At 52.8% G+C, this 14,510-nt stretch overlaps 1 protein-coding gene across 1 annotated transcript; it reads right to left on the bottom strand.

The window, feature by feature from the left end:
• Window positions 1-2,438: 2,438 nt before the first annotated feature.
• On the bottom strand, window positions 2,439-8,425 carry LOC100079420 (poly(U)-specific endoribonuclease-A-like). Its single transcript, XM_029078632.2, has 7 exons — window positions 8,359-8,425; window positions 5,216-5,315; window positions 4,645-4,756; window positions 4,437-4,558; window positions 4,226-4,338; window positions 3,500-3,653; window positions 2,439-2,755 (listed from the first exon to the last, which is right to left on the bottom strand). Exons 1-7 carry the CDS (start codon window positions 8,367-8,369, stop codon window positions 2,492-2,494), a joined length of 876 nt encoding a protein of 291 aa, XP_028934465.1. The 5' UTR covers window positions 8,370-8,425; the 3' UTR covers window positions 2,439-2,491.
• Between the last annotated feature and the right edge of the window lie 6,085 nt (window positions 8,426-14,510).

A 14,510-nucleotide genomic window follows, 5' to 3' on the forward strand; every position in this document is an offset into this window, starting at 1 on the left:
TAAAAACCTCCAGTGGTTGCCTATCACCCTCCGCTCGAAACAAAAACCTCTCACTCTGGGATTCAAGGCTCACCATCATCTTGCCCCTCCTACCTCTCCTCCCTTCTCTCTTTCTACTGCCCACCCCGCACGCTCCGCTCCTCTGCCGCTCTCCTCCTCACTGTCCCCCTTTCACGCTTATCCCGCCGTCAACCCCTGGTCCACGTCCTCCCGCGGTCCTGGAATGCCCTCCCTCCTCACCTCCGCCATACTAACTCTCTTCCCCTCTTCAAAGCCCTACTGAGAGCTCACCTCCTCCAAGAAGCCTTCCCAGACTGAGCTTCCCCTTTTCCCTCTGCTCCCTCTGCTGCCTCTCTGCCCCCCATCACCTTCCCTCAGCTAAGCCCCTTTTCCCCCCTTTCCCTCTGCTCCTCCCCCTCTCCCTTCCCCTCCCCTCAGCACTGTGCTCATTTGTTTATATTTTTATTACCCTGTTCATTTTGTTAATGAGGTGTACATCCCCTTGATTCTACTTATTGCGATTAAGTTGTCTTGTTTTTGTCCGTCTGTCTCCCCCGATTAGACTGTAAACCCGTCAATAAGCAGGGATTGTCTCTATCTGTTGCCGAATTGTACATTCCAAGCGCTTAGTACTGTGCTCTGCACATAGTAAGCGCTCAATAAATGCGAATGAATGAATGAACGAATTAATGAATTAATGGTCCAGGTTCTTGCTCTGCCTTTCTGATCTCCCATCCTCCTGTCTTTCCCCGCTTCAATCTATACTTCACTCAGCTGCCCGGATTATCTTTCAGCAGAAACGCCCTGGGCATGTCACTTCCCTCCTCAAAAGTCTTCGGTGGTTGCCTATCAACCTTCGCATGAAGCTGAAACTCCACAATCTTGGCTTCAAAGCTGACCATCACCTTGCCCCCTCCTACCTCACCTCCCTTCTTTCCTACAGCCCAGCTCACACACTCTGCTCCTCTGCCGCTAATCTGCCTCGTTCCCTCCTGTCCCGTGGTCGACCCCTGGCCCACGTCCTACCTCTGACCTGTAACGCCCTCCCCCCTCATATCCTCCAAACTCACTCTCTTCCCCTCTTCAAAGCCCTACTGAGAGCTCACCTCCTCCAGGAGGCCTTCCCAGACTGATGCCCCTTTTCCTTCTGCTCCTCCTCCCCTCCCCCCTCATATGGGCCATAGTTTTCCCTTCATTCTCATCCTCCCTAAAATCCCACCTCTGCTCTACCTCCTTCCCCTCCCTTCAGCACTTGTATATATTAGTACATACTTATTGCTCTATTTATTTTATTAATGATGTTCTTTTATCTATGGTTCTATTTATCTATTTTGATGGTAGTGATGCCTGTCTACTTGTTTTGTTTTGTTGTCTGTCTCTCCCCTTCTAGACTGTGACCCCGTTGTTGGGTAGGGATTGTCTCTATCTGTTACCGAATTGTACTTCCCGAGCGCTAAGTACAGTGCGCTGCACACTGTCAATGCTCAATAAATACGAATGAATGAATGAATGAATGAATGAATGAATGAATGAATGAATGAATGAATACCCCACCTCAACTACTGTATCCATCTCTTTGCTGACTTTCCCCTCCCCCGTGCTGAATAAATGGAATGGAATGTGTGCTCTTTTTATTTATCCACTGGGCAGGGAAGGGAAGAGGAGGAGCATTTATTCAGCACTGGTTGGTGTACAATACTGGTGTACTGTCTTCTTGGAGTTTACGCCTGATGTGAGGGCAGAAGGGGGATGGAAATACACAAAAATATTTACAACTCGAGTGGCCGAAATAAATAAATTGTGCTGATATAGATCAATAAGTGCTAAGGAGAGCGTAAATAAGTTAAATGGTGCTAAAGCTGGCTGAAGAGTCACTCTGGCCTAGGATGCTGGGAAATTCATAAGGAAAGCTTACTGCTGGAGGTGGGATTTTAGGGATGATGAGAATGAAGGTAAAACTGTGGTCCTTCTGAGGGGGGCGGGGAGAAACAGTGTGGCATAGTGGATAGAACACAGGCCTGGGAGTTAGAAGGACATGAGTTCTAATCCGCCACTTGTCTGCTGTGTGACTTTAGGCAAAGTCACTTCACTTCTCTGTGCCTTGGTTACCTCATCTGGAAAATGTGAGTGAGCCCCATGTAGGACATGGACTGTGTCCAATCTGATTGGCTTGCATCTACTCCAGCACTTAGTACAGTGCCTGGCACATAGTAAGTACTTAAATACCATTGAAAAAAAGGGAGGAGGGAGTTTCAAACCGAGGGAATGGCTTGAGCAAGGGAATGGAGGCGGAAGAGCCGACTCGAGGGTTTGGCTAGATGGTGAAATGGACGCTCAGAGGCCCTTTCCATATAGATGTTGAGAGGCGAAGACAGCAACGTTCACTGGGCCTTGGGTCTTAGCAGGACTCCCCGCCACATTACAGAAATGTCCCCTTCGGGTTTAAATCCAATTTTATTGAAAATGCTGACAACAGGCGGGCGGGCAGCCCTCAGTACAAATCCTCATTGTCACTGCTGATCAGGACAGGGTACGCCGAGCCAATGTGTCTCCCGTGGCGACAGACTACAAGCAGCAGCTCATATTCCTCTACCCTCACCAGCACCCGTGACACCTTCTCTCCAGACTGCAGGAAGGCCACGGTGAACACAGCAAATTCGAACTCAGGGCTGACGCCGATGAAGGTGCTGCCGACGGGCTTGACCAAATCTTTCCAGCCGAACTGCAGGCTCAGAACCTGGTCTTCGGCATCAGGCTGCCAAGAGGAGAGAGCCAGGCTGCCAGTGACCCAACCCCACCCCCAGCCGGCCACCACTGACTGTGGGGGGAAGCCAGGCCCGTGGGGGATGCCGGGACCGTGGGGGACGCTAGAGCCGCTGGAGGTGCTTCTGAAGGGACCACGGGAGGGCCAACATCGGTGAGTGTTGCCAAGCCTGGCTGCAGCAACACAGCTGTTCAGCCCTGGAATGTGGGCTGCTCCCTGCTGGGCTCTCTCCACCACCTGCCCACTGCACTGACCAAGTGCCCACTTCATTGACCACCCACCCGATGCACCGGCCACCCTCCCATTGTCCTGACCGCCCACTCGATGCACTGCCCATCTGCGCAGTGGGTGCTTGGGCAGGGCAGTGGGCGGTGCAGTGGGCCCTGCCCAAGCACCCACTGCGCTGATCACCTGCTCGCTGCACAGCCCTGTTTTCCGGGAGTCAGGCTGCCCATCAGATGTGCAGCCAGGGAGGGCAGGGCCGGATGGCTTCCCTGACCTCGTTTCTCCTGGTGGTGAGGGGTGGTGGCTGTAGGAGGACACCAAGTCCTGCCCACCTCTCCCCTGCCCACCCCCCCAGCCCAGGACTGTCAGGCCCTTGAGGGTGGGGACAGGGAAGATGATCTCTCTTCACTCTAACCCCCACCACCCTAAATCCCGGGCCCCGGGGAACCCTGCATGACCAGGCTGACTGCAGTCCAGTGGGCCCGGAATGGGGTTGCGCTGACCACTTACCCGAGTCTTGGACTGCCTGGCCACGTAGCCCTTATAATCTACGTTTCCCCGTTTCTCCTGCAGGTAGAACTGCACCCAGTTGTGGAAGCCCAGCACCTCCTGCCCCCGCCTGGTCTCGCCGACAAACACGTGCTCGAACCCGCAGGAGTCCGGCCTGCAGGAGACAGTCACAGTGGGAGCTTCTGGCACCCTGGGTCAGTGTGGCTAGAGAGCAGCTACCGTAGGCTACCACCACTGTCTGACAGAAAACACCAGTCCACTCCAAGTCAGGGTCCACACCGGCGGTAAACTCCTCCAGGACTAGGATAGGCCTGGTTACTCTCTCCTTGAACAGGAAGAGAGGAGTGGGAGGATGGGAGGAAGGGATCCTGTAAACAGTCACCCCCCCATCCAGGACCTCAGGCCAGACAGGTCCACTACTAGGCTCCTCTTCCCAAAATGCCTTGGGATCGCTTTCCCAGAAAAAATCAGTGGAAAGGCACACCCAGTTTTCCACACGGTCTTGAGGAAGGTGGGGCCGGGCTCCAGACCCCAGAGAGGGTGAATCACCCGAGTGCAGAGAACAAGGAGGAAGAGGCCAGTGGTCAGCCAGCCCAGGAAAAGGGCTTGGACAAGTCAGATCCTCCCCAGAGAGTTATAGATGCTCGAGAATGACTTGGCTTGTCTATCGGGTCAGGGGAGAGTCCCGTGCCAGTCCTCCCACCTCTGGCCCACAGCCACGCGTACCCCCGATGCCCCTCGCGGGGGTATAGCTGGAACCAGATGTGGTAGAGCTGAGATTTGAAGTCCTTCACACTGGGCCGGGCCAAGTTTTTCCCCACCAGGTACTGATGTGTGAGCTGATGGAAAGAAAAGGGAGGGAGGAGGAGCTGTTGCCAGTGGTCAGCCCGCAGCCGGCAGACGACTAGGGAAGAGAGGCGTCCCTCGGCCATCCCACTTTCATGACGGTCGTGTCCAGGATGGCATCCAAGAAACGGTGGTTTTCGGCCTCTTCCTCCGCAGTCACGACCTCGGGCTCCCCGGTGGCCGTCTCGTAGTTGTCCAGGAGGGAGATGAAGGCTGGGGAGACAGTAGCTGGGTCAGATCCCGCCGGTCCCTGCAGCCCTCGGGGTCCCAGCCGGCGGGGAGAGGGCCTGGAGCCTTACCTGCAAAGGTCTTGGTGCCTTGGAGACGCTCTTCATCCACCTGCAGGAACAGGGGCTGCGCGGCATTGTCCCTGGCCGTGTGGCTGCCCTGGGGGATAAAGCCTACTCTCCCCTGTGAGGGCCGGACAGACAGATGGGCAGGAAGGCAGGAATGGACCTCTACCCTCACTTTCCCCGCCAGCCCAGGAAGGACCCAGGTTCCTTCCTCCTCCACCAGGTCAGATGGTGCGCAAGCGCATATGTGTGTATGTGGGGGGCGGGGGGGTTTGGGGGTGTGGCTGTAGGAGCAGGGGCTCAGGAAAAAGCTGGCAGCCTGGGGCGGGGCTGGGGAGGGCCACATCTGGAAAATAATTCTGGTTCCAGGTGGGGCTCTCCACTGCCAGCCCATAAGTGCCTGTGGGCAGGCAGGACCGGTTGGTCGGCCACTGTGAGCGGGGATGACTCCCAGGCAACAAGCCCAGCCCATCCCCGCCCCCGGAAGATGCTCAGCCCACGTTAGTCCCGAAGGGGCAATGGGTGGTTTGGATTCCCGGGGAGACAGGGACCGGAGCGGCCTGGGAGACCGTGTTACCTGCAGTGAGATGGTGTAATCCCGACCCGGTTTGAAGCGGTTAACATCAGCATCCCACAGCTGGTTGAAGAGCTTGGAAAGTTCGTGGTTTAAAAACAACCTGCAGTGGGGCACCAGCTCTGGGAAGCTGTTTTTAGGCAAACCAGCCTCCACACAAGTTTCTGTTCAGGACCTAACACTTATTAGCCTACTCCCACCCCCTATCCCACTCCCACCCACTAGCCTACTTCCACCTCTTAGCTTAACCTCACCCCCACCCCACTCTACCCCCTAGTCTACTCCCTCCAGCCCACACACTAAAGCCTCAAGTTTTGCAAATTCCCCCAGGGGTATCCAGGAAACCACAAAGAATGGTTGAGACAAAGGAGAGTCCGTTGACTTTGGCTACGAGGCGGTCAATGGTGACCTTGGACAGTGCCCTGTCAGTTGAATGAAGAGGAGGAAACTGAATTGTAGAGGGCCAATGAGGGAGCTGGAGGAGGAGAAGTGGAGAGAGCAGGTGTAGATAACCCTTTAGAGGAATCTGGACAAGAGGGGGAGTGGGGAGGTGGGGTGAGTGCCAAGGCTGATGTGGGGCCCAGGGAAGGCTCCCTGCCATTGGGATAGGAGCCTGTCTGAAGGCAGAGGGGAAGGAGCCATCAGTGATGGACTGGCTGACAAGAGCGGTAAGGGAGGAGAGGAGGATGGGAGCTGGTATTTGTAGGAGGTGAGGGTTGGCACAGCATGGAAGTAGCGTGGCCTAGTAGAAAGAGTACAATCCAGGGAATCAGAAGGACTGGGTTCTAATACTGACTCCACCACTTGTCTGCTGTGTGACCTAGGGCAAGCCAATTAACTTCTATAAAATGAGGATTAAAACTGTGATTCCCATGTGGGGCAAGGACTGTGTCCAATCTTATTAGGTTGTATCTAACCCATTGCTTAGTACAGTGCTTGGAACATAGCACTTAACAAATACTTAGAGAAGCAGCATAGCCTAGTGGCAAGAGCACGGGCTTGGGAATCAGAGGACATGGGTTCTAATCCTGGCTCCTCCACTTGTTTGCTGTGTGACTTTGGGCAAATCTCTTAACTTCTCTATGCCTCAGTTACCTCATCTGTAAAGTGGGGATTGAGACTGTGAGCCCCACATGGGACAACCTGATTACCTTGTATCTATCCCAGCGCTTAAAACAATGCTTGGCATAAAATAAGCGCTTAACAAATACCATAAAAAAAACAAATAGCACAAAAAACAGTAGAGAGCAAGTGGGAAATCTTCTGAGATGGCCAGGAAGTAGGAGAGAGAGGAGGAAGGAGTAACAGAGCGATGAAAAGATGAAGGAGTGACTGTGGGAAGTTTATATCTGGTGCTTTTTATTTTGCCAGCAAACTAGTCAGTGTGGTCTTCGGTGTTCAGGAGGGCAGTGGGGACTCAGGAGGGGGTACAGAGTTTGGGCAGTTGGTTGGGGTTGTGGGCATGGAGGCCGATGAGGGAGGCATGGAAGAGCTGGAAAGCCAAAGAGAATGGCATTTTAGAGGCAGGGCAGAAGGGACAGGAAGTGGGGGGCCTTTGAGCCACAGTGGAGCAGGAGGACACAGTGGAGGTGGGGGTCCCCGCATGGAACGGATTCAAGCAGGGGGAGGATCCCACTCCTAGCTCACACCCACGTGTCCCTGGCCCAGGGAGCTACCGGTTCTCCTGTTCTATGGGTCAGGGCTCAGGCTACAACTCAGAAAGGCCCCGGCCACAGGCTCAGGCCCTGCTCCCCCCGACTCCCTCCGGGCCCACCATGGCTTCCACATGCAACCTTCCCCAAACTGAGGGTGGGTTACGGAGTACTGGTAGCTGAGTCCTTCCCCTCTACTGGCTTCCCCCTCCTCCTCCAATGCTCTCTTCTTCCTCCCCTCCACTGTGCCCTTTCTCTTCTAAATCATTCATTCATTCAATCGTATTTATTGAGCGCTTACTATGTGCAGAGCACTGTACTAAGCGCATGGAATGTACAATTCGGCAACAGATAGAGACAATCCCTGCCCAACAACGGGCTCACAGTGTCCCGCTCCCCCTCCCCCCTTCTCTGCCTTTTGACCCCAAGGACAAAGGCCAGGGCACTGCTAGACTCATTCCAGAGTCAGCAGGCCCTCAGCAGTGCAGTGGGCAGCTCGGTGCCTGTGAATCATTGCCCATAGGACTTCTCCGGAAGTCACCCTAACCCAGATCTGCTCCTCCTCCTTCTCCTCCTCCTTATCTTCCTCCTCCCGCTCCTCATGCTCTCTCAACCACACCGAGTGATCTTTTTAGCATCTTTCCCATTCACCCTCCTCAAAGCCAAAGGGCGAAGTGGGAGAGGCCTCAACCAGCCAGGGCCGGGGGAGGGGATGAAAATGGAAAATCTGCTGGCCAGGCCGGGGAGCTGCTGCGGGGGCTGGCTGGAGGGGCCCCACCTCCAACCTGTGAGGGGCTTCTGGGACCCTAAAGGAGCCTGAATTGTCCAAGCCAACTCACACATACAGACTCGTCTTCTCACCTACACACACACACACACACACACACACACACACACACCCCTCATACATTCACATGCACACACTCTCCCAGACCCACATACACATAAGCACACATTCTCTTCCACAGCCCCATACATATATGCACACCCTACCTCCCACATCGCCATACACATGTGCATACCCGCTCTCCCTCCGTACTTGTGCAGGTAGGGCCAACCGTCTCTCGGTTCCACCCCAGATTCTTGTCTCCGAGCAGGACGATCTAACGGGACCCGAGCCGGGGTCGACCATCCGATCCGGCCCGGCCCTTGGCAGCCGGGCCCTCGGCAGCCCGGCCCAGCCCATGTCCTTGTCCCAGCCCGCGTCCCAGCCCAGATCCCGCTCCAGCCTTGGCGGCCCGACCGGCAGGCTCAGCAGCCCCAGCAGCCAACTAAAGCAGCAGCGACAGGTGCCCTGGGCCTTGCCGGAGCGGAAGGTCCTGCCAGTCGGGCCCGGAGGCCGGGGGCCGGGACCGGGGGCGCCAGCCCGGACAGACTCTTCCCCTGTCACACGCAGAAGCTTGTATCCTCCCCAGCGCTTAGTACAGTGCCTGGCACATAGTCAGCGCTTAACAAATACCATCGTTATTATTATTAGAAGCGGAATCCTCTTACCCGTCGGCCATGCTGGGGAGGGGACACTCCGGGGTCGCAGTGCTCCAAGTTGCTGACTCTCTTTGCTGCCGAGTGTGCCCTGCCCCGGCACCCCCCCCCCCCACACACACACCCCCCTGCCGAGCCAGCCAATCAGAGGCCACGGCCGGGGCCCCGCTCCCCCCCCTCCCCTTTCTCTCCTCTTCCAGGTAGAAGAGGAGCAGGTAGGGGATGCGCTGGCGCTCTGCCAGTCAGGGTCGGATCGGGGGTCGCCTGGAACCGGGAGCAAACTGGGGGACTCCTCCGTTGGGTGCACGAAAGGGGCCTGCTCTGGTCCGCCTGCGCCCCCGGCCCTACGGGGCCCAAAGGCGGCGAGGTGGGTGCAGGCGCGCTCTGGGCCAACTGGTCTGACTGGTTCCGTATATGTTGAAGCCAAGGATGGGGCGTTTCCCTCCGCGGGACCTGGCCCTGCTCCCTAGGATATTTCCCGGTAATCCCCAACTGCCATCCGGAGACCCGAGAAAAAGGAACAGCGAGGGACAACCCCTGGCAAGCAAGCAATTGAGGGATCCCCCGCCTCCCCCCCGGAGCCTCAGTAGCCCCCGCTCCCTCCCCACTCCATCCCAGCTCACCCTCCAGCTAAAAAGGGGAGGAGCAAAGGTCAGGTTTTGGGGTGACGTTAGTTCAATCCATCCATCAGTCAATGATATTTACTGAGCATTTACTGCGTGTAGAACACTATACTAAATGCTTGGGAGAGTACAATACAATAGAATTGGTAGACATGATCACTACGCACAAGGAGCTTGCTGTTTAGAGGTTGAGGCGGGTATTAAGATAGATTACAGCTAGGGGAAATGGCAGAGTGTAAGGATATGGACACAAATGCTGTGGGTGCAAATAATAATGTTGGTATTTGTTGGTATTTGTTAAGCGCTTACTATGTGCAGAGCACTGTTCTAAGTGCTGGGGTAGACACAGGAGAATCAAGTTGTCCCAAGTGGGGCTCACAGTCCTAATCCCCATTTTACAGATGAGGTAACTGAGGCACAGAGAAGTTAAGTGACTTGCCCACAGTCACACAGCTGACAAGTGGCAGAGCTGGGATCCAAGTGCTTAGACAACTCCCAAGAAAGGTTGTGTAGGGGAGATGAGGGCTGAGTTAGGGAAAGCCTCTTGGAGGAGATGTGATTTTTAGGAAGGCTTTGAAGATGGGGAGAGTGATCTTCTATCAGATATGAAAGGGGAGGGAGTTCCAGGCCACAGGTGAGAACTTGGGCGAGGGATTGGCGGCCAGATAGAGGAGACTGAGATACAGAGAATAGGTTGGCCTTAGAAGAGCGTCTTTTCATTTTATTTTTTAAATGGCATTTGTTAAGCACTTACTATGTGTCAGGTACTGTATCATTCAATAGTATTTATTGAGTGCTTACTATGTGCAGAGCACTGTACTAAGCACTTGGAATGTACAATTCGGCAACAGATAGAGACAATCACTGCCCATTGATGGGCTACGCTGGGGTAGATACAAGCTAATCAGGTTGCTCACACTCCATGTCCCACATGGAGCTCACAGTATTAATCCCCATTTCACAGGTGAGGTCATTGAAGCACAGAGAAATTAAATGACTTACCCAAGTTCATACAGAAGACAAATGATAGAACTGAGATTAGAACCCAGGTCCTTCTGACTCCCAGGCCCAAGATCTATCCACTAGGCTACTAGGCTGCTTCTCTGGTTGGCACTAGAGGAGCCAGTGGAGGAAGATGGCTCCTCTAACAGATGGGGAAGGGCATGGAGAAATCGGAACTCCCTATCTTTCTCCCCAAATCCTCTCCTCCACCAAACTTTCCGATCAGAGGTGACATCACCAACATCTTCCTCATCTCTTAAACCATAATCTTAGCATCACCCTAGAATCCTTCCTCTTCTTCAACCCCCACATTCAGTGTTGCTAAATCCTGTCGGTTTTTCCCTAACATTGCTGGGATCTGCCCTTCTTCACCATCCAAACTACAACCACGCTGGTCCAAGCACTTAACTGGCCTTTCAATCCGCAGCATGACCTAGTGGATAGAGCATAGGCCTGAGTGTCAGAAGGTCATGGGTTCTAATCCCGGCGTTGCCACTTGTCTGCTGTGTGACCTTGGACAAGTCACTTTACTTCCTCTGTGCCTCAGTAACCTCACCTGTAAAATGGGGATTAAGACTGAGAGCCTGGTGTGGGACAGGGACTATGTTCAACCCAATTTACTGCATCCCCCCCATCCCCACCCCCAGTGCTTAGTTCAGTGCCCGGCACATAGTAAGTGCTTACCAAACACAATTATTATTGAGTGGAGAGCATTGTACTAAGTGCTTGGGAGAGTATAGTGCAACAGAGTGGGTAGACATGTTCCCTGTCCACAAGGAGCTTCAGTGAGAAAGGGCAGGAGCAAAGGATGAGATAGAGGAAGGTGTTGGTTCAATCAACTGCCCCAACCATTTTTTAAAAAGGACGTTTTCGCCACTTCTCCCCGCTCCTCAAAAAGCCTCCAATGGTTGCCTGTTTCTCTCTGGATCAAGCTGAAACTCCTGACCCCACTGCTTTCAAGCATGCTCATGTCTCCCCTATCCTAAGAAATCTCTCCCTTGACCCTACGGCTCCCTCCAGTTATTGCCCCTCTCTCCCTCCTACTGTTTCTCTCAAGGCTCCTTGAGCCAGTTGTTTATACTTGCTGACTCCACTTCCTCTCCTCCACCTCTCTCCTCGACTCCCTGCAATCTGACTTCTGCCCCCTTCATTCCCCAGAAGCAGCTCTATAAGGTCATAAATGACCTCCCTTTGGCCAAATCCAATCGTCCCTACTTCATTCTAATCTTCCTTGACCTTTTTGCTACCTTCAACGCTGTGGACCACCCCATTCTCTTGGAAACACTTTTTCCAACCTTGGCTTCACTGACCCTGGTTCTCCTTCTCTGTCTCTGCCTGCTCCTTCTCAGCATCTTTTGCAGGCTCCTCCTCCTCTGCCTCGCACCCTCTAACTGTAGGTCCCCCTCAAATGTCAGTTCTGGGTCCCCTTCTGTTCTCCAGCTACATCCATTCCCTTGGAAAACTCATTCACGTCCACAACTTCAACTACCATCTCTATAGAGATGATTCCCAAATCGACCTCTCCAGCCATGACCTCTCTTTACGGTTTTGCATTTCCTCCCGCCTTCAAGACATCTCGACTTGGCTGTCCCGCTGATACCTCGAACTTCAAATGTCCAAAATGAAACTCTTCATCTTCTCACCCAAACCCTGTTTTCCCCTCCTGCCTGTAAGATGTTTGTGGGAAGGGAACATGTCTCTTCATTGTTATAGTGTACTTTCCCAAGTGCTTAGTACAGAGCTTTGTACACAGTGAGCACTCAATAAATACAGCTGATTGACGGTCTGACTTTTGTATCACTGTAGATAACACCACCATCCTCCTCCTTCACAAGCCCCTAATCTTGCCATTATCTTCAACTCATCTTTCTTATTCAACCCACAATCTGGCACAAAGTCCTGTCTATCTTACTTCTGCAGTATCTCTAGAATCCACCCTTTCCTCTTCATCCAAACTGCAACTACATTGATCCGAGCACTTATAATAATAATGACGGCACTTATTAAGCGCTTACTATGTGCAAAGCACTGTTCTAAGCGCTGGGGAGGATACAAAGTGATCAGCTAGTCCCACGTGGGGCTTACAGTCTTCATCCCCATTTTACAGATGAGGTAACTGAGACACAGAGAAGTTAAGTGACTTGCCCAAAGTCACACAGCTGACAAGGAGCTGAGCTAGGATCCTATCTTCCTTGAATACTGCAACAGTCAACTGAAGTACAGAGAAGTTAAGTGATGTGTCCAAGGTCACATAACAGCCAAGGGATAAATTGGAGCTTAGTTCATTCATTCATTTATTCAATCGTATGTATTGAGCGCTTACTGTGTACAGAGCACTGTACTAAGTGCTTGGGAAAGTGCAATACAACAATAAACAGTGACATTCCTTGCCCACAACGAGCTCACAGTCTAGAGTGGGGCAGTTAGACATCAATACAAATACATAAAATTATAGATAGGTATACAGGTGCTTTGGGGCTGGGAGGGGGGAAGAGCTAAGAGAGCAAGTCAGGGCGACACAGAAGGGAGAGGGAGATGAGGAAAAATGGGACTTTTAGTCTGGGAAGACCTCTTGGAGGAGATGTGCCTTTGAAAAGGCTTTGAAGCTTAGTTCCACGTCTCCTGACGCTGTCCTATGATCTTTTTTTTTTAAAGGTACTTTAAAAGCACTTACTATGTGCCAGTCACTGTTCTAAGCACTGGGGTAGATATAAGCTAATCAGGTTGGACATGTCCCATGTCCCACATGAGGTTCACAGTCTCAATCTCCATTTTACACATGAGGTAACTGAGGCACAGAGAAGTGAAGTGACTTGTCCAATGTCCCAGAGCAGACAACTGGTGGATCTGGGATTGGAACCCAGCTCCTTCTGATTTTCAGACCGTGCTGTATCCACTAGGCCACGCTGCTTCCCGAGGGCCCTTTTATTAGAAAACTACGGAGATTCATCAGTGGTACGCATTGAGTGCTTATCGTGTGAAAAGCACTGTACCAAGAGTGAACTATCTTCTCATTGTGGGAAGGAAACGTATCTGTTATACTGCTATTTTATACTCTCCCAAGCAGTTAGTGCAGAGCTCTGCCCACAGTAAACACTCAATAAATACGATTGATTAATTGATTGATCGCCATCGGTAACAGTGGAGAAGGGAAGAGAGGGCGAAGGATGAAAGGGAGGAAGGAAGGGAAAAGGGGAAGGAGCGAAGGGAGAGAGGAATGGAGAAGGAGGAGGAAAAAAAAAAGATGTCCAAAGACTTCCCCACTAGGCCTCTTTTCTGGTTTGCAGTTAAACATCCTCTAAACTGCTCCTCCCTTCATAAAGCCAGGAGTCACTAGTGACTTAATGACCCTCGTTAGCGTTTTATAGCACCTATGATGTTACTAATTAGTCACCCACACACATAGAGGCACAGATACCCCCGAGCCACTCTTTTTAGCAAGATTGACTTGTTCCTCTACATGCTTTGCTTTACGGTCCCCGCCCTCCAGCCAGTCCCCCATCCCATCAAGCCCCAAGACCACCCTCTCCCCGCTCGCCTCCCTCGGGGACCCAGCCCCCTGGCCCAGTGTAAAGAACACAGTCTTGCCAGTCAAAAGACCTAGCTTCTAATTCCCGAGTCTTTCACTTGCCTGCTGTGTGACCTTGGAAAAGTCACTTCACTGTTCAGGGCCTCAGTTTCCTCACCTCTAAAATGGGGGTTCAATTGGCCTTCTTAGACAGTGAGCCCCATGTGGGAAGGGGATTGTCTCCGACCTAATTACCTTGTATCTATCCCAGCGCTTAGTACGGTGCTTGGCACGTGGAAAAATGCTGAACACATTATTTTCATTATTATCAATTAATCATTTGTATTTATTGAACGTTTACTGTATGCAGAGGACTGTACTGATTGTCTTTGTCGTTGTTGTTATTGTTGTTCTCCGAGGCTTGGCAAAGTGCCGGGCTGCTGTCCAGTCAGGAAAGCTGGGGGCCGAGGGGCCGAAGGAGCCTGGAAGGGCAGGATTGTTCGACAGGGCCCCCGGTGTTTCCTAGCTCCAAGGAGGCCCCCGGGACGGGTGGCCGGAGGGGGTCATCAAGCCGGGCCGCGGTCTCTCCTGGGGAACTGGACACTGGCTGCTGCCGAGAGACTGTCCCCTGGGCTGGGGGAACGCCCTTTGTCCAGCCCCTCCCGGCCCCCCACCGACCCAAACTCACTCATCCATTCATTCATTCATTCAATTGTATTTATTGAGCGCTTACTATGTGCAGAGCACTGTACTAAGCGCTTGGGAAAGTACTGTAGGCCCATCCTGGGCAGGGATGTTCTCTCTTTATTTGCTGTATTGTACTTTCCAATAGCTTAGTACAGTGCTCTGCACACAGTAAGCGCTCAATAAATACCACTGAATAAGTACAATACAACAATAACAGTGACATTCCCTGCCCACAACGAGTTTATGGTTTGGGGGTGGGGGTTGGGGGAGACTATTTATTGCCATTGTTCTTGTCTGTCTGTCTCCCCCGATTAGACTGTAAGCCCGTCAAAGGGCAGGGACTG

This window comes from Ornithorhynchus anatinus, chromosome 14, assembly GCF_004115215.2.
Source record: "Ornithorhynchus anatinus isolate Pmale09 chromosome 14, mOrnAna1.pri.v4, whole genome shotgun sequence".
Taxonomy (NCBI): Eukaryota; Metazoa; Chordata; class Mammalia; order Monotremata; family Ornithorhynchidae; genus Ornithorhynchus; species Ornithorhynchus anatinus.